This window comes from Triticum aestivum, chromosome 3D (genome assembly GCF_018294505.1).
Source record: "Triticum aestivum cultivar Chinese Spring chromosome 3D, IWGSC CS RefSeq v2.1, whole genome shotgun sequence".
NCBI classification, from domain to species: Eukaryota; Viridiplantae; Streptophyta; class Magnoliopsida; order Poales; family Poaceae; genus Triticum; species Triticum aestivum.
In genome coordinates, this window is record NC_057802.1 from 22,668,380 (window position 1) to 22,691,294 (window position 22,915).

A 22,915-nucleotide genomic window follows, 5' to 3' on the forward strand; every position below is an offset into this window, starting at 1 on the left:
ACCGGGGGGCTGCTGCATATACACTTCCTCATACAGAAAACCATGAAGGAAGGCATTACTCACATCAATCTGACGAAGACACCAACCACGAGAGACAGCAAGAGAAAGCACCAGGCGAACGGTGACTGGGTTAACCACAGGACTGAAAGTATCATGATAATCTATACCGTACTGCTGTGTGAAACCTCGAGCCACAAGCCTCGCCTTGTATTTATCCACAGAACCATCAGGACGGAACTTCGTTTTGAAGATCCATTTGCTGCCAACAATGTTAGTGCCAGGTGGAAGGGGTACCAATATCCACGTTTTGTTAGCCTGAAGTGCCTCGAACTCAGCCTCCATAGCAGCACGCCAAGCTGTCTCAGAGAGAGCAGTGCGATGAGATGCAGGCTCCACCATAAACGCCCGGCGACGATAGGGATCATATCGAACCGTGCCATCCCGATACACCTTGGGACGGGAGATATCATTGCGCCGTCGCGTGACGATGACCCGTGCTGGTTCAGCAGCGGGAGGCGCTGGAGGCGGAGACGCTGGTGGTGTAGAGGACGTCGACGAGGGCGACGAAGCGGCCCCGTCACGGGCCGGAGACGCAGGCGGGGACGGGCCAGGCGAAGAAGCCCCGTCAGGAGCCGGCGAGGCAGATGACCGCACTGGCGACGGAGAGCGAGACCGCGGGCCGTGGTCGACGACCGGGACCGGCGTGTCGGCCTGGGCGGGGTCGGCACCAGAAGCGGCACGAGAGGCCGACCCGGGCAACGAGGCGTGTCTGCATGTGAGCGGGGCCCGGGCGTGCCGGCCGAGGCATGCATAGGCGGTGCCGATCCGGGAGCAGCCTGCGTGCCTGCATGCAAGCGGGGCCCTGGCGTGCCGTCCGAGGCATGCAAAGGCGGTGGCGCTGATGAAGCAGAGACGTCGAGCGACGAGGTTGACGTCGTGGGGACCTACACAGGAGAACTAACAACAACACCAGGTGCATTAGCCGGTAACAAGGTAATGTCATAATTACGCGTGTCGGTACTCTGAGTAACTGGCTCATCGGACGGAAATGACACGGGAAGGAGTTGGGAGACATCAACAGTGGCACCGGGAGCGGCATAGGGAAACACCGTCTCGTCGAACACGACGTCACGGGAGATGTAAATACGACCAGTGGAGCGATCAAGGCACTTGTAGCCTTTATGCATGGGACTATAACCAAGAAACACACACATCCTAGAGTGAAACTCGAGTTTACGTGAATTGTACTTACGCAAACTAGGCCAACACGCACAACCAAAAGTGCGGAGAAAAGAATACTCAGGAAGCATGTTGAGGAGGCGAAACACGGTTGTGGCATTATTGATGAGATAGCAAGCAGTAAGAAACGCCTCGTCCCAAAACCGAAGAGGTAGTGAGGACTGCGCTAGGAGAGCTAGACCCGTCTCAACGAGATGACGGTGCTTGCGTTCAGCTATACCATTTTGTTGGGAGGTATGTGAACAAGACACACGATGAGCAATGCCGGTGCGCTAAAAATAAGCATGAAGACGGTGATACTCAACCCCCCCCCAGTCTGACAGAACAGAACGAACCTTAGCATTCAAGAGACGCTCAACATGGTTTTGAAAAGTATAAAAAATGCTATCAACATCAGATTTATGCTTGATCAAGTATATCCAGCAGTAACGACTATAGTCATCAATGAAGCTGATGTAGGGTAACGCAGCAGAAAACAAAAATTTCCGACCTACGCACCAGCCCAGGACCACTATGGAGACTGCATACAAGGTTTGATCTTTTTCGTTACCGACTCGTAGCGCAGCGGGAAGTAGAGTCGATGACGATCGGCGGTGCAGATCCCCGCAGCTAGGATTTACAACCTCCCAACCGCGAGGATGAATACCCTCATCCGCCATACGGACAGCCCTCCGGGAGGCGGTCGAACAGTCCCCCGGACGGTGTCGCGGACAGCCCTTCGGGAGGACCTTCGAAACTCGAACGGTCACTCGGACAGCCCTCCGGGAGGACCCACAGAACTCGGACCGTCACTTGGACAGCCCTTCGGGAGGCACTCTCGAACAGCCCCTCAGGGCACTAAGATCGAAACTACGACCTCTCTACAGAGTTGCACACATACGGTGTCAGCTATCCGGCAGGGCTTCGCCGTCCAGAACTAGTTCCTGCCGGAACCCAGACAGCCTTTCGGCTCTACGAAACTATTTCGCTGGGAGGGAGAGAAGAAGCCAGATCATTGCAATGGCATGTATGTGAGAAGGGATGATCCTTTAGGCAGCCCCCTCCACCCCTATTTATAGGCCAAGCCCAAGGGTGGCTTCTCCAAGAAGCCAAGGGGGGAAATACCAAAAAGGCCCTCAAGGTGGCTTCTCCAAGAAGCCAAGCAAAAAGCACTTTCACTATTCATGACGACATTTTTCAGCGTCCGTTCGAATTGAAAATATTTATGTGGGCTCAGAACATTTCCAGTACCCACTAAAATAATTTTCAACGCGTTCCGAAACAATTTCGGTTTAGTGATTTTCATCTGCGAAAAGCAAACAAGAATGCGTTTTCACTATTCATGAAGACAATTTTTCGCGTCCACTAAATCCGAAAATATTTCTGTGGGTCTTAGAATAATTCCAGTACCCACTAAAATGATTTTGGATTCGTTCTGAAACAATTTTAGATTAGTGAATTTCATCCGCGAAAAACAGCCAAAGCGGTACCGGCAGCTCCGAAACATTTTCGGTTTTTATTTCTGAAAATTCCAAAAAGTTTCCAGAATGATTCTGGCACCCTCCAAGAATTATCAGGCATGTGCCGAAACCATTTTGACTTAATGGCATACCCCGAAACAACTTTTTCGGTTTCACCGAAACTCATCCGGTGACCTCTCTCTGCGGTCCGATTCCGCTGTCCGAAACTTTTCGGTGGCCGAAACTTTTTCGGTGATTTTCTCTCTGACTCCCTGTCTAGTATTCAGCAGATAGATGACCCTTAAGCGTGTGACCCTATAGGTTCGGTGAAGTATAGACATGACCTGGAACCCCTTCCGATCAATGATCAACATCGGAGCCGTGGACACCCATATTGACCCCTATACCCACACGAATGAATATTCGAGTGAACCTCCAGTTGAGGTGAGCTATTCCTGTTGCTTCACGATATATCACAAACACCTGAGGTGAGATTTATTGCATCCCCGTGGGCCAACACTTTGTCCACTATGCAAGTTACCTCGTTACCGGTTTTGTTCTCTTTTCTCGTTTCGTGTTCCGGCATCCCCGTGATCAAATCACAAAGTGTCTGGCCAGACGATGATGGACACCGTAACACCGAGTGGGCCCGAGTATATCTCCCCATCGTCGGAGGAGCAAATCCCAATCTCGAGCTATCAAGTTACTTAACATACTTTCCCATGAACCCGTAAGCCGCCGTAATAGCCATCCAGTTACGGATGACGTTTAACAAACCCCAAAGTTCATGAAGCAAGCATGAAGAAACTCGATACTCTCATGGTCTAAGGAATTATGCAAACATTAACTATCTCTGTGTTATAAACCATTAACTTGTGACGAATGTATCTCATAGCATAACATCAATTCGGGTCGATTCAACACAAATGTCCTTCCTGACATTGTGCCCTCAAAGTTGCTTGGCATAGACATGCCCATGATTGGGAAAACATAATCATCATGCAACACTTGAGCTAGTCTTAGAGGCACGACTAGGAATACATTTTACCGTTTATTATTCCACACGTGCATATGGGTTCTCCCCAGAGCCTTTATGGATATACGGGCTCGGGAACCACAGCAGTTATAGCATGGAACATAAACATAATTATGAACAAGGAGATAATCAATAACATTTATTATTGCCTCTAGGGCATATCTCCTACAGCTGACATAGTACTTAAAACCCCCGGAAGATGGCAAAGCAGGCCCCCAAACATCGGTATGAATAAGCTCAAGTGGTGATGTAGAACACACGAGTAGAATAATGATATGGTAACTGGTGACTCTTAGCACGCTGACAAGCATCACACAGAGAAGACTCAATGTTTGTAGAGCACAACAATTTATTTAAGCTAACAATGGTATGAACTATTTTATTCGAAGGACGACCAAGACGCCGATGCCACTGCTCGGTAGTCAGCCTAACGCCGGAAGACGCATGACGTCCAGAACTGACGGTGCGACTGAACTGAAGAGGGTAGAGGCCGCCACGACTCCTACCGCGAAGAAGGATGTTCTTCCTGAGCTTGTCATTGACATAGAAAAGGAATTTATGAAATTCAACAAAGATCTTATTGTCAGAAACAAGACGATAGACGGAGAGCAAATTAGTGCTAAGGTCAGGAACAAAAAGAATATTTTTGAGTTCAATTGGGGCGGATGAACCAGGTAAGCGAGAGTGGCCAACATGTGTAATAGACAAACCTACACCGTTGGCGACTTCACTTGATCCGTGCCGTTGTAGCGCTCCTAGATGTTCATCCGGCTCATGTCGTTGGTGAGATGATCCGTGGCGCCGGTGTCGAAGAGCCAAGATTGACTGGGGGCAGGTTGGTAAGAGGTAGAATTTCTAGCACGATTTTCGTCGTACTGGAAACGCATGGTTGTAGCGTTGTTTGCACTGGAGAACCTCATGCCCCCAGTACCGGCAAACTTGACAGCGGGGGCGCTCGCGCCAGTTGTTGCGCCTGCCACCGCCGTTGCCCTGTCCTCCTCCGCCGTTGCCACCACCACCACCCCCTTGGTTGGAGCGGTTGTTACCGCGGGAGGCCTGCTGGCCGCCGTTGTACTGGCCGCCTCCTTGCAAGCCAGTAGGACGACCCCCGGAGCGGCCGTCGTTGGTGGTGTCGGCGAAGGTGCGCCCCCCTCCACGGCCGTCGCCTTGCCGCGCCACGGCGTTAGCGGAGGTGGAGAACTCGGGGGCGAAGGCGTTCTGCTCCTTGAGGGATTCATAGGAGAGGAGCATGGAATAGAAGTCCGACAGGCTGAGGTTGTCAGCGCCGGCGGCTGCCAACACCGTGAGAGAGTGCTGGAGGGACTCGTACTGAGGCCCGAGACTGACGACGATGTAGTCGATCACCTCAGCATCGGAGAGAGGCGACCCCACCTGGGCCATGGCGTCTGCGAAACCCTTCATCTTGTGAAAGTAGGCGGCGGCAGCGAGCTCGTTCTTCTTCAGCGTCGAGAGTTGATGCCGCATCTGGTGCACCCCGGCCCTGTTCTGTGCCGAGAACATGGACTCGAGGCACGCCCACACAGAGGGCGCGGTGGTGCGGCCGATGACATGGCCGAGGATCTCCTCCGTCATGGAGCCGACGAGGATGCTGAGAACACGCTGATCCGTGTAGAACCGCAAGGCGTACTCCGGATTGGGCTTGGTCACGGCCTTGGCACCGTCTCCTTCGGTGATCGTGGCCGGAGGCGCTCCGTAGGAGCCGTCCAGGAAGCCGTACCAGCCCTGGCCGGCGATGTTGGGGACGACCTGCATCTTCCAGAGAAGAAAATTGGTGCGATCTAGACGCACCGTGATGGTGTTGAGGTTCTGGCCGGTAGGGGCGGAGATGATGGTGCCGGTGGGGATGGATGGTGTGGAGGACTGGGACGAGGTGCTCGAAGAGGAGATGGAAAGCTGCAACGCGGCGGTGGAGGCCATCACGTCGGAGTGCGGCGGCGGCGGCAGCGGGAAAAGAGATGGCGGCGGCGGAAGCGCGTGTGCGAGCAAAACCCTAGGTCGGATCGACCCGCTCTGTATACCAAATCAAAAAGAATTATTTGCCGTGGTTAGCCCCAACCGGCTGGCATCTCTTTATATTGATAGATCAACTTGTACAAACTCTAACACGTCGTGTGCAAAGAAAATGTGGAAAACTTGCATGTGATGAGTCAAATCAAATGCAAACAGCCGTCAACAACAAAAAAATATACATATTGACTTATAGCAAATAAAGCATGAATTTATTTGCTAAATTCAATAAGATGTGAGCCAGTTGAGTTGGTGTTATTTTTTTTAGAAAAAAGAAGAAGAATAACTCCGATAATAAATGAAAAACCAAAACGGAGGAGGAAAAATAGGGTGGACAACGGAACTTTGGTAACCCCCAAAAAACAAGATTTGTGTTTTGTGGACCTTCCTTATTTTCACTCCCTCCGTTTGAATTTTTTTTTCCTAAATTTGTCTCTCAAATGAATATATCTAGTTTTTTTGGATGGAGGGAGTATTTTTTTTGTGGAATGTTTTCTGTGGACCTAGAAGCTGTGGGACAAGAGGAGAATATTTGTTTTGTTTTTAGATTAGAATCTGGACAAGACGAGAAGAGGCCGAGGCCGAGCCCAGCCCAGCAATCTGGCGGGCCCCGTTGGAGACCGAGGCGGTCCAGTTGTTTAAGAAGGGGATCCCGAGGCCCGGACGAGCAGAAGGAAACCCTAGCCGCCGTCGTCTTCCTCTTCGTCGTCCTCGAAGCCATCTTCTGGTCTGTTGGTAGCTATGGCGCTGCGCACCGTTGCCGCGAAGCTGAAGGCCCCCGTCGCCTCTCTCAAGCAGGCCTGGGCGGTCTGCCGTCCTCAGGTTCGCTCCCCATCCCTCCTACCGCAATCTCTGTCCTTTGATTTGACTCCAATCGGACGAAATCCCATGCTGCGTTAAGCGATTCCTCATCTTTGCCGGCCATCCGCGAATTTATCGCACGTTATCTTAGGGATTGAGATTTGGATGGGGATATCGATCGATTCGCCATGCCGCCTTCTTCCTTATCGTAGAAATTTGAGATTTTTATGGGGACACGCGAGCTTGTCGCATGTTCCTGGAACGATTCTCGATTTGGATGGGCTATACTCGATGAATTTGCCGCCCGTTGCCGTATGGATTGCGACTTGGATGGCGTAGATGGATGAATCGATAGGTGGCCTTAGGGGCTGCAGAAGCAGATCTATTTATTCCTCTGTTTGCCCGCACGTAGAGATCCTGTTGGAGTCTGGGATGAACACCATAACTATTCTACACTAGTTTTTTAGTGGGCAACTGCCAGGTCACCACATATGTTGCTGCCCTTACCCAGTGGTTATACATACATTGAAGCTAAAAAAGAAGGTTGGCTAGACACATGCCCCCATTTCTTGGTAAAATTTTGTGGCAAACTTGAATCTTTTTTAACCCATCCAAACATGCTCTAGTTACCATATCTGCTTTTGGACAAAGCACTGCAATCATTCACTATCTTGTACTCCCTCCGTAAACTAATATAAGAGCGTTTAGATCATTACTTTAGTGATCTAAACGCACTTATATTAGTTTACAGAGGGAGTACTGCTTATTTTTTTGAGGCTTGTCCGATCATGATTCCAATTAATTACTTTCTTTTGGAATCACTGCCATCTTTGATAGGCCAAGGGTTTCAAGCTCTCTAAAGGTCTTGACTTTGATGGCATAGCTGGATGAATCGATAGGTTGCCTTAGGGGCTGCAGAAGCAGATCTATTTATTCCTTTGTTTGAACTTGTTGCTTGTCACGTAGAGATCCAGTTGTAGTCTGGGATGAACACCATAACTATTCTAGTTTTTTAGTGGGCAACTGCCAGGTCACCACATATGTTGCTGCCCTTAACCAGTGGTTATACATACATTGAAGCTAAAAAAGAAGGTTGGCTAGACACATGCCCGTATTTCTTGGTAACATTTTGTGGAAAACTTGAATCTTTTTTAACCCATCCAAACATGCTCTAATTACCATATCTGCTTTTGGACAAAGCATTGCAATCGTTCACTATCTTGTACTCCCTCCGTAAAGAAATATAAGAGCGTTTAGATCACTACTTTAGTGATCTAAATGCTCTTATATTTCTTTACAGAGGGAGTACTGCTTATTTTTTTGAGGCTTGTCCGATCATGATTCCAATTAACTACTTTCTTTTGGAATCACTGCCATCTTTGATAGGCCAAGGGTCCCAAGCTCTCTAAAGGTCTTGACTCTGATGGCATAGCTGGATGAATTGATAGGTCACCTTAGGGGCTGCAGAAGCAGATCTACTTGTTCCTCTGTTTGCCTGCCGAAATCCAGTTGGAGTCTGGGATGAGCACTATAACTAGTCTAGTTTTTAGTGGGCAACTGCATGGTGACCACATATGCCACTACCCTTGCACAGTGGTTATACATACATGAAAGCTAAAAAAATGGTTGGCTGCTGCATTTCCTGGTAAAATTTAGTGTAAATCTTGAATCTTCTTTAACCCATCCAAACATGCTCTAATTACCATATCTTGTTTTGGACAAAGCATTGCAATCATTCACTATTTTGTTGAGTACTTGTTTTTGAGGCTAGTCCAATCATGATTTGAATTAGTTAATTCTTTTGGAATCACTGTCATATGGGTTTCACCTCTAGCCTATGGACAGGGGTGCATGGAAGCTTGCTATCCATGTGCCAGAGCCATGAGTTAGTTGCGAGATCTTATGGGTTTCACCTCTAGCCTACCCCAACTTGTTTGGGACTAAAGGCTTTGTTGTTGTTGTTGTTGTTGTTGTTTTGGAATCACTGTCATATCTGACAATTTATGCAATGCATGTGTAGGCTAAGCACCCTTTGGAGGGCCTGAATGTTGATCCGCTCACCCTGTAAGGCACTAAAGCTGAACCAACTTCCATTGCCTTTTCTCGTGCGTCTATTTGAGTTTATTTGTTCATTCTCATTATTAGCCAGGAGATGAAGGCCCTCGAGAGGGCCGTTAGGGCAGGCGAAATGAAGCAGACTTTGGTTACCATTGGCTTCATGGGTGGTTTGACTGGTGCGGTTGCCCATTTGCTCCATTCAGACTTAGCTGCCCGTGAGGCGACGGCGGAGGCGGAGGCGGAGGCGGCGGTACGTGAGGTGCTTGATTCGCTTGATTCAGATGTCAATGCGGTTGGTACAAACAAAGACTAAGGCGCCCAAGGAAATGGCGTTTGGTTAGCCTCGCTGTTATGTGCGTTAATTTTAAGCTGGTGCGGATGTCTTATATGTTTAACTACTCGGTATTTGGCTTGTGGCAAGAGTACTATTTATGACTGGGTAGTCTGTGGATTCATCCGAGTAATCTCTGATAATATTGAGGTTTCATCTGTGTAATATGTTATCTAAGCAAAGGGTCAAGCGTTTTGTCATTTTGCCCATGTGTGTGAGTCTCATCTAAATCAATGGTTAAACCCTGATCGTTACAGCTATGAATCGCAGCTATGAATCGCCCTATCAAGAGGTATCCTACGGTGATTGATGATGGAGGCCGGCTGCCGCTGCTATCACATGCAGAGAGCACTCAGTCTCTCCCGATCAAATGGCAATCTCCAGTCCATGGTCGTGTAAAATTAAATGTTGATGGATCTTACTATGAAGCTTCTGGAGAGGCAGGTGCAGGCATGGTACTGCGCGATGGCAACGGTGCCATCATTTTCTCGGCTTGCAGAAGCCTGGTTAACTGAGCAAATCCTTTGCAAGCTGAACTTGCAGCCTGTTTGGAGGGTTTGAACTTTGCTATGCAATGGTCGCCACTTTCTGTGGATGTTGAGATGGATTGTCTGGTTGCCGTGCTCGATTCGGGCACCAATGAAGGATAGGTCGCTGCATGCGATGATGATAAGTGAAGTCACTTCTTGGTGATAGGGATTGTTTCATTGCTCATATTAGTAGGTGTCAAAATACTGCCAGTCATAGGTTGACGACTTTGGTCGTGTAGAAGCTAGGACGGCAGTTTGGCTAAAATCTGGCCCTGCTAATGTACCCCAACTTTGTTTGGAGGAGCTTCCTCCAGTTTTTTTTTGAAAGTAAAACATCCTCTTTATTTATTAATAATAATGGTTACATCGTCTATAAGAAAATTTACAATATCGTTCAAAGGTTCCTCAAACCAATCCCTTGTCTCAGAAAATTTAGCTACTCTAGCAATTTTATGAGCTGCTTTATTTGCCTTCCTATTACAATGTTCAAATCTAACTAACGAAAACTCACAAGCCATAAAATAACAATCATCAAACACAGCCGCCGCCGCTCCCGCTGTATGTCCTCCATTCTTCATCGTGTCAATTACTTCCATATTGTCGGAGTTAACAACAAGTCGGTTGCTTTCCGCCTTTTGTGCAAGTAATAAGCCAAAACGTAGTGCCATGGCTTTCGCTGTTAAGACATCTGCACACCAATCCATCTTCCAATTCCCTCCAACAATAAATCTTCCTTTATCATCTCTAAGTACAGCTCCCGCTGTGCCTCTAAGCATGTCTTGATCGAAAGAAGCATCGACATTTAATTTCACAAAACCTAGAGGGGGTCTCGTCCATCCCTTTATTCTATTTGTTGCCTTGGAGGATTGGGCAATAACATAGTTTGTTGTTATAGCACGGACTTCCATCGAAATTTGGTATGCATCTTGGGTCTTCCCATGATGGACTAGCGAACGTCTTTCCCACCATAAATACCAGGTTGTTATAGCGATTAGTTCGCGAACATTCTGTATGCCCACTGTAGATAGCTCGTGTTCTGGCATAAGAAGTAGAAATTCGAGTACTGCCTCTCCCGCACGATCGACAGCGCAAGCTTTTTTAATGGCTTCGTGCAATCCCAGTTTCTCCCACACCTCTTTTGCCTTTTGACACAAAAATAATAAGTGTTTAGTATCTTCATGCCCGTTCAAACATGATGGGAAGGTGGGCGAAACTTTCGTATGTCTATTAGCAAGTGTAACACGACATGGGTTCCATGTAAGGTACGCCAAATAAATATCTTCACTTTTGCTGGACAAGATAATTTCCAAATCTTGCTCCAAATAGTATTGACACTTGTTCCTCCTATGCCATCTGATTATTGCAATTTCCTCCCATGTTGCGTTTTCCATTCCTCCAGATAAGCAAAACGAACCGTGAACAGTCCATTCTTTGTAAAACTCCAAGCTATAAAATCCGACATGTTATACGTGGGGAGGGGGATCGTAAGCACCCTCTGGACATCAATTGGCCACAACATTTGTCTTACCAAATCTTCATCCCAGCAATTGTTGATTGGATCTATAAGATCAGCAACTTTTGTTAGGAGCTGCCCTTTTCTAGGAGTGATAATTTTTCTATTGGCCCCATTCGGGATCCATGCATCTCTCCAAATATCAATATTCTGACCATTACCAACTCTCCAGATATAACCTTTTTGAGAGATTCCACTCCGGCCATAATGCTTTGCCAAGTGAAAGAAGATCCTTTTTTCAGACTCGCATTCATTAAGTCTCCATTCGGAAAATATTTAGCTCTCAAAATGGTGGCACATAGGGAATCAGGATTATCAAGCAGGCGCCACGCTTGTTTGGCTAACAAGGAGCTTCCTCCAGTTTGAGCAATGAAATCCCTTTAACCCCGCAAAAAGAAGAAAAAAACCTGATCGTTACAGAACATACAAATGGTTAAGCATGATCCTAGGTCCTCCATTCTACGCCTCAGGTCGCTGTCTATTCTCCGTCTCCTGCTTACCTAACCAAAACTCTAACACGTGTTGCCCTGTGCAACCCAGAAAGTTATAATGATTTAGTGTACAACAAAGCCAGCGGAAATTTATGCCAAAAGCAAAGGATCGTTGTTGCCTAGGACAACTAATTGGCATCTGAGTTTAATATACAAATCATAGGATCCAAGATATACCAAAGGCGTGGCAGAGTGGATTGCCATGCTGGAGTTGTCATCTGATAGCTGAAAGAATTGGATGTTTTAAAGGAAAAAATTGCCCCGGAAATTGTCATGCTAGAAGGGTTATCATGTTACAAAGGAAGATTTGCCAAGAAAGTTGCCACACGTGTCCATGAATGGCTATATTACACCACTATAAATGATTCACTAGAGCAATACGCGCGCCTTGCCGCGCGGTTTTTCTGTCGGGTGTGCATTTTTTTCTTGGAGTGGTATGATTGGTTGGTTCGTTTGGCCTTTATTTGCGTAGTGCTAGGTCTGGTCTCATTAAGTTCGATTATGTGCTTCGTTGTGACGATGCAGGACAATGCTGCCGTCACACTTGCACAACAATGCATACCCAGTTGCCACATGTACATGTGAATGGACCCAAGAATGAAAACCAGCACTCCAAACACACACGTGCGCGTTGAGCCCACCATCAACCAGGAGGCTCCCTTTCAAGAGAGCTTAGTGTTTTAGGAGATAGCTGAAAGAATTGCATGTTTTAAAGGAAAAAATTGCCCCATGTTCAGAAATTGTCATGCTAGAAGGGTTATCATGTTACAGAGGAAGATTTGCAAGAAAGTTGCCACACGTGTCCATGAATGGCTATGTTACACCACTATAAATGATTCACTAGAGCTATACGCGCGCCATGCTGCGCGGTTTTTCTGTCGGGTGTGCATTTTTTTCTTGGAGTGGTATGATTGGTTGGTTCGCTTGGCCTTTATTTGCGTGGTGCTAGGCCTGGTCTCATTGAGTTCGATTATGTGCTTCGTTGTGACGATGCAGGACAATGCTGCCGTCACACTTGCACAACAATGCCTACCCAGTTGCCACGTGTACATGTGAATGGACCCAAGAATGAAAACCAGCACTCCAAACACACACGTGCGCATTGAGCCCACCATCAACCAGGAGGCTCCCTTTCAAGGGAGCTTAGTGTTTTAGGAGATAGCTGAAGGAATTGCATGTTTTAAAGGAAAAAATTGCCCCATGTTCAGAAATTGTCATGCTAGAAGATTTGCCAAGAAAGTTGCCGCACGTGTCCATGAATGGCTATGTTACACCACTATAAATGATTCACTAGAGCAATACGCGCGCCTTGCTGCGGGGTTTTTCTGTCGGGTGTGCATTTTTTTATTGGAGTGGTATGATTGGTTGGTTCGCTTGGCCTTTATTTGCGTGGTTCTAGGCCTGGTCTCATTGAGTTCGATTATGTGCTTCGTTGTGACGATGCAGGACAATGCTGCCGTCACACTTGCACAACAATGCCTACCCAGTTGCCACGTGTACATGTGAATGGACCCAAGAATGAAAACCAGCACTCCAAACACACATGTGCGCGTTGAGCCCACCATCAATCAGGAGGCTCCCTTTCAAGGGAGCTTAGTGTTTTAGGAGATAGCTGAAAGAATTGCATGTTTTAAAGGAAAAAATTGCCCCATGTTCAGAAATTGTCATGCTAGAAGGGTTATCATGTTTCATAGGAAGATTTGCCAAGAAAGTTGCCACACGTGTCCATGAATGGCTATGTTACACCACTATAAATGATTCAGTAGAGCAATACGTGCGCCTTGCAGCACGGTTTTTCTGTCGGGTGTGCATTTTTTTTCTTGGAGTGGTATGATTGGTTGGTTCGCTTGGCCTTTATTTGCGTGGTGCTAGGCCTGGTCTCATTGAGTTTGACTATGTGCTTCGTTGTGACGATGCAGGACAATGCTGCCGTCACACTTGCACAACAATGCCTACCCAGTTGCCACGTGTACATGTGAATGGACCCAAGAATGAAAACCAACACTCCAAACACACACGTGCGCATTGAGCCCACCATCAACCAGGCGGCTCCCTTTCAAGGGAACTTAGTGTTTTAGGAGACTAATAGAAGGATCGCGATTGGACGTGAATGCTAAATGATGATTTACGGAATCAAGTACTCCCTCTGTTCACTTTTATAAGACCTTGAAGACTTTCAGACAATGTGCAAACCAGCTTATTTTGAGTTGTCTAAAACGACTTATAAAAATGAACGGAGGAGTACCCACAATGAAGCATAAAATTGTCTTTGGCAAGTGTAGTGGACATCTAATCATGGACACTATGAAGTTGTTTGGACATTTGGTTATTTAGATCTTCACTTTTGCTTTGCAGACAAAGTAATTGAATTTCAGTATCAGTAGTATGTAAGCTGAAAGCTATTTTGTCATCAAGATTTGACGAACGGAAGCTTATGGTGCTTACTCCGGTAGCTGCAAAACCACATACTCATACGCCACCTCACATGTCCTTTTTTTGTAAGTACGGTAGCTTGAGATCCTTCTTTTGGACCATTAAACTCCAAATTGTTTAAGCGGTTAAAATTATCAGATAATTGTTCCATGTTAACAGAAGTGTGAACAAAATTACCATCTTACAATATTGAAGAGCAATATATGATGGCAAAAGGAAGTTGTAAATGCTTCTACATATCAAACACGCACACGCAAGCAGAGGTGAAAGGAGGCAGGCAGGCATGCATGCAAGCACAGTAGGCCGGCGAGCCACACACACCGACACACGCATAGCACACCGGCTAAGAACATGCACGCCCAGCCCTCTAGCAGCCAACACGCACATCACGCACGCACAGCATGTCGGACGGCCGCCGCGCCCCCAAATCGGTCGGCTACCACACCTAATCGGCGCAGCATACCTGACTCCACCACGGCTGAGCACCCTAGTTGTCGCCGCGGACGATACTGGGTGTCAACGCAGGAAAACGCCCAGGCTGCCGCAGGCCTCCTCTAGCCGGCCACCACGTGCACTGGCTACCGCCCACTCCGGATGCTTGCTCAAGTCGATGCATCGATGAGCGGCCGTTGAGTTTGTCCATTGCCTTGATCTGGCGCGCCCTTTCGCTCATCCTCGACCTCCGTCCTTGCCATGTGCCATGGCTGGCTCCATCGACGGCGGCCTTGGTCATCCTCGCCGCCGCGCCATGCCCGACCTCGCCACCATATAACTTACTCCACGCGCGGTTGCGCGGCGAGCTAAATTTTTTTACAGCGCCGGAATAGCGTTTTAGTGCGCGGGGCTGGTGTTTTGCTTTACCAGAAGCGCTATATAATTCGCGCCGCAGGTAGGGCTCCAGCAGGCACGCTAAATTACAGTGCGCGCGCCCCACACAAACAATATTTTTCACTCAACATAGAACGAAGAAGATCAAACACACACAAAATAAATCAACAATAAATAGTTCAATTATTATTACAACTCAAACAAATAGTTTATCTACAATACAATAAATAGTCAACAATACAACAAACATATAACATCAAACTAGTTTTGTCGTCCATTCTATGACCATCATTCCTCGATCAGATCCTTTTGAAGGTCATCATGCGTTTCGGCACGTCGAATGGCATGATAAGAGAGAACAAAGCGGGCCACCCTCACTGCCCTCCTCCACACTCGCACGGGATGTCCCATCTACTCATACTGAGAATAGTTTAAATCTTGCCCACGCTCATTCTCGATGATCATATTATGCATGATCACACAAGCGTTCATGATGTACCAAAGGATATTTTGATCCCAAAATCTAGCTGGTCCTCTCACAATAGCAAATTGGCTTGCAAAATTCCAAAAGCTCTCTTCACATATTTCCTAGCCGCCGCCTGAGTATTGTGGAAATCAAGATTTTTCTTACCTTGCGGTGCCATCAACGGCTTCACAAATGTTTGCCACCTTGGGAAGATGCCATCCGCAAGATAGAAGTCATAGTTGTATGTATGCCCATTTGCTACAAACTCCACCGGTGGAGTTTCACCATTTGCAATCCTATTCATGAGTGGTGACCGTTGAAGAACATTCATGTCATTGCAAGATCCAGACATTCCGAAAAAAGCATGCCAAATCCAAGTCTCATGATCGGCCACCACTTCAAGGATTATATTGGAACCATTTTTTTGGCCGTGGAATTGTCCATGCCATGCCTTAGGAAAGTTCATCCAACTCCAATGCATGCAATCTATTGAGCTAAGCATACCTGAGAACCCGCGAGCTTTGTTCATCTCCAAAAGTCTTGGGGTGTCCTCGGCATTGGGAGCTCTCAAATATTCCGGACCAAACACTTGCACAATTCCAACTACGAAGCGCCTGACACACATGATGGCTTGACTTTCACCATGGCCAAGTGGTCATCAACTAGATCTGCCGGAATACCGTATGCCAACATACGCAAAAGTGGCGGTCACCTTTTGAAAGGTGCTATGCCCACAACTCGATGCTCATCCTAAAACGGCGTTGAAAGTAGGACTCGGGGTATGTGGGGTTCTCCACAAAATAGTTCCTCATCAATCTGTTGTGGGCATCGATCATTTTCCTCCACAATTTTTGACGACCGAAAACTGAACCACTGTGCTTCGGCTTTTTATTGACGTGCATAGCTAGGATCATTGCGATGTCCTCCTCCTCTTGAAGATCAAATTCTTCATTGGAAGAATCATAGGACGAACTCATCTACAAACTTGAATTTAAACTAATTTAAAACTACAAACAACATGCACCAAATTCATCTACAAATGTAAAGTTAGAAGCAATATATACCTTGCAAGTGTTTTGTCAAACATCTTGCGGGCGTCCAGCTACAAACGGTCGCCGGGCGCTGTTCGTCCGAGGAACGGTGTGCTCGAGGGCCGACGGCGAGGAGAGAAGGAGCGGCGGCCACCGGGAAAAGCAGGGGAAGCGGTGGCACGCTGGGGATAGGCAGGGGAACCGCCGACGGGTCGCCGGAGCGAATGGGGGAAGGTGCGGGCGGAGGCGCCTGGAGGTTTCAGATCCGGCGGTTGGTGAGGTTCGCACGTCCGATTGGCTTGTCCAGCGCGCGCGAGCGGGCGCATCAAATAAGCAACCCACGATGCAGTTTTCCCCAGCGCGCGAGAGAGGGGCAGTGACTTTGATTTATTCACTTGAAAGTGAGGCCAGCAGGGTGGAGGCCATGGCAACATGGCATGCTCCCTGAACGCATGTGGCGTGCGAGGTCATCCCCGGGAGCGAGCACACTACCAAACGTAACAGGAGCATGCACACAAGACCACCACGTCGCAGTTCTCCTCCTCCACCATATTCCCGTGGTGCACGAGGACAGGGCTGGCGACATAGGCTATCAGAGGGAAAGGAGAGAGAGGAGGGATGGGAGGGGTTGCCGGCTGGGGTGAGGGGAAGGGAAGAAGTGGGATGGGAGGAGCTGATGGATGGAGAGGCAAAGGAGAGAGGATGTTGCCGTTAGTCGTACGCCACCGCCCTCACCCAAACCAACAGGACGCCCAGCAAGAAAGGCACCGAGGAATCAACACGTGCATAGGACGCACACCCCCAGCCGCCACGAATACATGCAAACCGACCCAAGGGGCGAAAACAACGCCATAGGAACATAGGGCCGAGGACACAGCCCATAGCCCTGCGATTCACCAGGAGCCTCCCTCTCTAGGGAGCTTAGAGTTTTAGGAGATATGGTTATGCTACAACATAGTTTTTTTTAAATGTCACCAGGACCGGGGGCTCCCCACCTGAATATATTTTAATTTTTGTAAAGAGTTTACAAACTAGATAAGGCGAGAAGAAAAGAAGTCCCGCCACAAACCGGCATGGACCTTGTCCTCCACCTTCTTAAGGCGGTGAGACCACATGGTGAGGTCCTCAATGATACCCTTAATTACATTATTGGGCGAGACATCAATGTGGCGAAAAGTTTTTGCGTTCCGCGCGTCCCAAATTTTCCAGATGGTGAGAAGAAATGGAAAGCCACACTGACCCTGGAAGCCCTGCGTGACCAGAGGACGACCATAGATCCTCGAGGGCATACGAACAGGGGTGGAGCCTAATGGCGTCCCAAATGCTGCGGGTGGCCGGACATTTGAAGAAGAGGTGAGCTCGGTCTTCAGGTGCAACCGCACATCTATTGCAGGATGAAGACTCGATGATGGTCTTACGGTGTAAGTTGGCCCTAGTGTTGAGCCTGTCGAGGTAGAAGGGCCATCCGAAGACCCGCACACGGCTAGGGACCTGCGAGTCCCAAATGTATGCAAGCATGAGGTTAGCAAGCTATGAAGCAAGGGCATCATAAGCACTTTTGGTGGAGAAGGGGGTGCCATTAAGCAATGTCTTGGTGTCGGGAACACCTGTAAGACACATCCTGCAACAAAAGCCTGAAAGAAGCAAGTTCATTGGAAGACGTTAAGGTTAGTCGGCTATGCGAGCCCAAATCAACCCCATCAATCATGATATTGTCTACAAGAGCATTTGGTTTGGTGTGGTGTGAAAATAGAGCAGGGAAAGCAATACAGAGGGGTTCTGGAGAACCCAACGATCTAATCAGAAGAAGGTAGAGGAGACATTTCCAATAGTCACTTGTGAAATCTCACGGAGAGCATTTAGGTGTTTAAAGATTGCTTTACCAAGGAAGGAGACATTTTTACCTAGACCTATATGCAATGGCGAGTGGTTGAGGATCCAATCCTTCCAAGGGAAGAGGGGTGAGTGCAAGAATTTGAATGCAAATATCAACATAAGGCAAAAAAATTGAGCTCGCAAGTTTTTAACCCCAAGACCACTAGCTAACCTAGGTGTACAAGCTCGATCCCATGAAACAAGGCACTTGGGCCCCGAGAAAGAATCGTCGTTTGACCCCAAAAAATCCTCCTACGCTTGTCAATCTCCTCAAGAACACTCGCAGGCAGGGTGAAACAAAGCATAAAATAGGTTGGGAGGGTATCCAATATTGCCGAGAGTAGGACAAGGCGCCCCCCCACGAGACAACCAGAGGGCAGCCCAGCCTGCTAAGTAAACGTCAAACCGATCAATGATCGGTCGGAAAGCTGAGGGGAGAGTGTGAGGCCCGAGTATTTTTAGGGAAAGCGGCAATAACAGCTCCCAAGGAGGATGCTATCGCAGTGGCAGCTGATGACGATATGTACCTAGGGTAGGGTCATAGGCCTGACCTAGACACCCTCCCCAAGGACATCACTCTAAAGTCAGAAGCATTCAAGGGATATCATCATCCACTCGACCAGAAACATCCCACTCAGAAGACTCAAGTTCATTCGACTAGAAAGTACTCACTCGACCGTAACAAGAATCACTCGATGGATAGAAGATCTAAAGCCACTTTGTATGGCAACGGTCAGGCGTTACTCTGTAGACTTAATGGTCATTTATGTATCTTTATTGCTGGCGTTATCAGTAATGCCCTATCTTTATGTACCTTAAACCCTGTGTAACTGAGGGCTGGAGGGGTCTGGCGAACTCTATATAAGCCTCCCCCCTCCTCAGGGACAAGGGTTCGCACCCCCTGTAACTCCACACACATAATCCAATCGACCAAGCTCCTGAGCACCGAGACGAAGGGCTGTTACTTCCCCCGTGAAGGGCCTGAACTCGTAAACCTTGTGTGTACAACTTCACCATAGCTGGGATCTTGCCTCCTCATACCTACCCCCCATTCTACTGTCAGTCTTAGAACCACGACAGTTGGCGCCCACCGTGGGGCAGGTGTCTTAGCGACTTTTTGGCGAGGTTGCGATTTTTCTGATTCCCATCATCATGGTTTCCGGCGGTGGATTGGCTGAGGGCCGCGAGATCCGTCTCGGCGCGCTCGTCTTCGTCGCCGACAACTCCGCCTGGCTTCAAAAAGCTCCACTCGACGTCGAGACGCTCCCCGTCCGCGGGGTGACGCACTTTCGCGCGTGCGTTCGTGGCGTCCTTCTCCGGCAGCCGTCGACCCAGTATCGGTCGGCTCTCATGATGTCCCTGCTCCCCGCTGTTCGCTGATGCAAGCGATCCGGTCGGTCGTGGCTTCAGCGATGGGTGAAACACGCAGTGGCCCGACAGTCGGCCACCCCACAAGTTGCGGCCATCGAGCCCGACAAATCTCTCTACGGCCTGTTCGACTGGCTCCGACGAGACCGCATCCGAGTGCGACAGCAGCGATCCTGCGGCTGAAGTCTTGATGGTCGACGGGCCACGCAGTCCGCCTGGTTTACGTCGCGACGATGGCGGTGACGGTGGCGGCGATCTGTCGCGCGTTCACGAGGAGTATCACCCCGAAACCCTTTCTTCGCAGCAGAGGGAGGAGCTCTACAGCCGCAACATGGAGGCGCTCCACACACCCATCGTTGGGGAAACCTCTGAGGCTCGGGCTTTGGAGGAGGCGCGCCTTGCCAATTTGGCTGAGCGCACTCAACTGGAGAACCTTCAGCATGCAGTCGACGAGCATGTTCGGCAGCGGATCCCTAAGTCCAGTCGACGACATCGACAACTTTTCCCGCCTCAGTGCGGCCCGTATAGCAGAGTCAATCCAGCCTTCCCAGTCGGAGGCTGGCAGGGGTTTGATGCAGATCCGGGCCTTACTCCGGGCAGCAGGAGAGCAGAACACAGCAGTATCTCACTCGCGGAATAGGATACCTAGCAGATCTGTGATGGCAGATACAGTTCAGTCGGCCCACAGCCCAAGATCACCCCCGCAGCGTGAGGGACGTGGGCAACAGCAAGACCAATACGTGGGACAGAACCATGAGCAGTATGATCACCGACTCGGCCGCGATGACCGTCGTCGAGTGCCCACACCTCCTCCGAGGAGTGGATCATATGTGCCTCGGCAATATGATGACAGACGCCCGCACAGTGGCGAGCGAAGAATACCAGTCGACCCAAGGGAACCAGGCTTTGATGAGATATCTATTCTCGTTCAAGGTCTGGTCGACAGGAACAGAGCACACAGAGAGAGCCTTGATAGAGATCGCCCGACTGGTAGCAGAGTTCATGTTTCAGGTCCAGAGTGTTTCAGCAGAGCCATTAGGGCTGCAGAGATTCCTCCCAACTTCAGGCTGGCGACTAGAGTCAGTAAGTTCACTGGTGAGTCCAAGCCTGACACTTGGCTTGAGGATTACCGAGTGGCTGTGCAGATTGGTGGCGGCAATGATGAGGTGGCCATGAAGCATCTTCCTCTGATGCTGGAAGGTTCGGCCAGAGCATGGATGAATCAATTAACCCCAGGCAGTATATTCTGTTGGGAGGAGCTTGCCCGAGTGTTTGTCAGAACTTTTGAGGGTACTTGCAAACGGCCAGCAGGATTGACGGAATTGCAACATTGCATGCAAAAACTAAATGAGACTCTGAGGGATTACATTCAGAGGTGGACCACTTTGCATCACACAGTGGAAAATCGATCCCAGCATCAAGCAGTTTGTGCCTTCAAGGAAGGCGTTCGATATCAAGAGCTTAACCTGAAATTCGGTCGGACAGGAGATATGTCTCTGACTCGGATGATGGAAATAGCCACTCATTATGCTAATGGAGAAGAAGAGGATCGACTCCACAGTGGGAAGAGCAAACTAGTCGGTCAGGACACCGGTGGAGGCAATTCCAATCGGAAACAGAAACGAAAAGTTGAGCCTGCAGGACCTGGTGAAACTGCGGCAGTGATTCAAGAAAAGTTTAAAGGGAAACCTAAGGGGCCCTAGACCCCCAAGAAGGTAAAACATCAAGAAGGAAATGATGTGTTGGATTTGCCATGTCACATTCACACCAAGAAGGATGAAGAGGGTAATCTGATTTATCCTAAACACACCACTCGATAGTGTCGACTCCTGATCCAACAATTTCGAGAGAAGCATCCTAGCGAAAAGGAAAAGGAATCAGACAAGGATGAGGACAAGGAAGAAGGTGATGATGGTTTTCCCAACGTCAATTCCACTCTGGTGATTTTTGCTAATGTTGAGAGCAAAAGTCGACTGAAAGTGATAAACAGAGAAGTGAATATGGTTGCTCCGGCAACATACCTAAAGTGGTTACAAACAGCTATCACATTCGACCAGTCTGATCATCCTGCACGTGTTGCCACTCCAGGGAGGCAAGCGTTGGTATTCGACCCAGTTATTGGTGGCACTCGACTGACCAAAGTGTTGATGGATGGTGGTAGCGGTCTGAATATCCTTTACGCTGAAACCTTGAAGGGGATGGGCATTCTGATCTCCAAGCTTAGTGAAAGCAACATGAGTTTCCATGGCGTTATCCCTGGAAAGAAAGCCGAATCACTCGGCCAGATCGCTCTTGACGTGGTTTTCGGTGATTCAAAGAATTACCGTAAGGAAAAGTTGACATTTGAAGTAGTGGATTTCCAGAGTGCTTATCATGCTATTTTGGGTAGGCCTGCATATGCACATTTTATGGCTCGACCATGTTACGTGTACCTCAAATTGAAGGTGCCCGGTCCCAGAGGAGTGATCACAGTCACTGGCAATCGGCAGAAGGCAGAAGAGTGCCTCCAGAAGGGTTCAAAAATTGCTGATGCACAAATGGCAGTAGTTGAAATGCAAGAATATTAGAAGAATGCAGATCCGAGTGATTTGTTGCGAGCCAAGAAGCCTGCCACAGATTCTGCATTTCAGTCGTCCGGTGAAACAAAGTCGATTCATATTCATCCGACCGATCCTAATGCTGCTCCTACTCATATCTCAACATCACTCGACAGCAAATAGGAAGAAGTGCTCATCTAGTTCCTCCATGAGAACTGGGTTATCTTTGCATGGAAACCTTCTGACATGCCGGGTGTACCCAGGGGACTGGCTGAGCACCGTTTACGAGTCGACCCGAAAGTGAAACCAGTCAAAGAGCATCTTCGACGGTCCGCCGTACAGAAGAGAAAGGCAATTGGCGAGGAAGTGGCTCGGCTCCTGGCAGCTTAGTTCATCCGAGAGATTTACCACTCCAAGTGGCTCGCCAATATTGTCATGGTCCCCAAGAAGGACGACTCACTTCGCATGTGTATTGACTTCAAGCATATCAATCGGGCCTGCCCGAATCATTTCCCTCTCCCCCGCATCGACCAAATCGTCGACTCAACTGCGGGGTGTGAGCGTTTGTCTTTTCTGGACGCATATTCCGGGTATCATCAGATCTGACTGTATGGACCCGATGAAATAAAAATAGCTTTCATCACTCCATTCGGGTGCTTTTGCTATGTCACCATGCCATTCGGTCTCAGGAACGCTGGTGCCACATTTATGAGGATGATTCAGAAGTGCTTGCTCACTCAAATCAGTCAGAATGTGGAAGCATATATGGATGACATTGTGGTCAAGTCGTGTAAAGGTTCTGACCTGCTGACTGACCTCGCTGAAACCTTTGCCAACCTGAGAAGGTATGATATCAAGCTTAATCCCTCGAAGTGCACATTCGGAGTTCCAGGTGGAAAGTTACTCGGTTT

General features: G+C 48.6%; 1 protein-coding gene across 1 annotated transcript; it reads left to right on the forward strand.

Annotated features, from left to right (window-relative positions):
- The first annotated feature begins 6,316 nt into the window (after positions 1-6,316).
- LOC123076999 (uncharacterized) lies at positions 6,317-9,132 on the forward strand. The gene is made up of 3 exons (XM_044499173.1): positions 6,317-6,564; positions 8,564-8,607; positions 8,689-9,132. Exons 1-3 carry the CDS (start codon positions 6,484-6,486, stop codon positions 8,912-8,914), a joined length of 351 nt encoding a protein of 116 aa, XP_044355108.1. The 5' UTR covers positions 6,317-6,483; the 3' UTR covers positions 8,915-9,132.
- Positions 9,133-22,915: the final 13,783 nt, after the last annotated feature.

Excerpts from the sequence above, each read along its gene's own strand:
- LOC123076999 (XM_044499173.1), top strand. The coding sequence starts at position 6,484 with ATGGCGCTGCGCACCGTTGCCGCGAAGCTGAAGGCCCCCGTCGCCTCT. Across the intron at positions 6,565-8,563 it reads GGGCGGTCTGCCGTCCTCAG|GCTAAGCACCCTTTGGAGGG; the intron begins GTTCGCTCCCCA and ends ATGCATGTGTAG. Across the intron at positions 8,608-8,688 it reads AATGTTGATCCGCTCACCCT|CCAGGAGATGAAGGCCCTCG; the intron begins GTAAGGCACTAA and ends TCTCATTATTAG.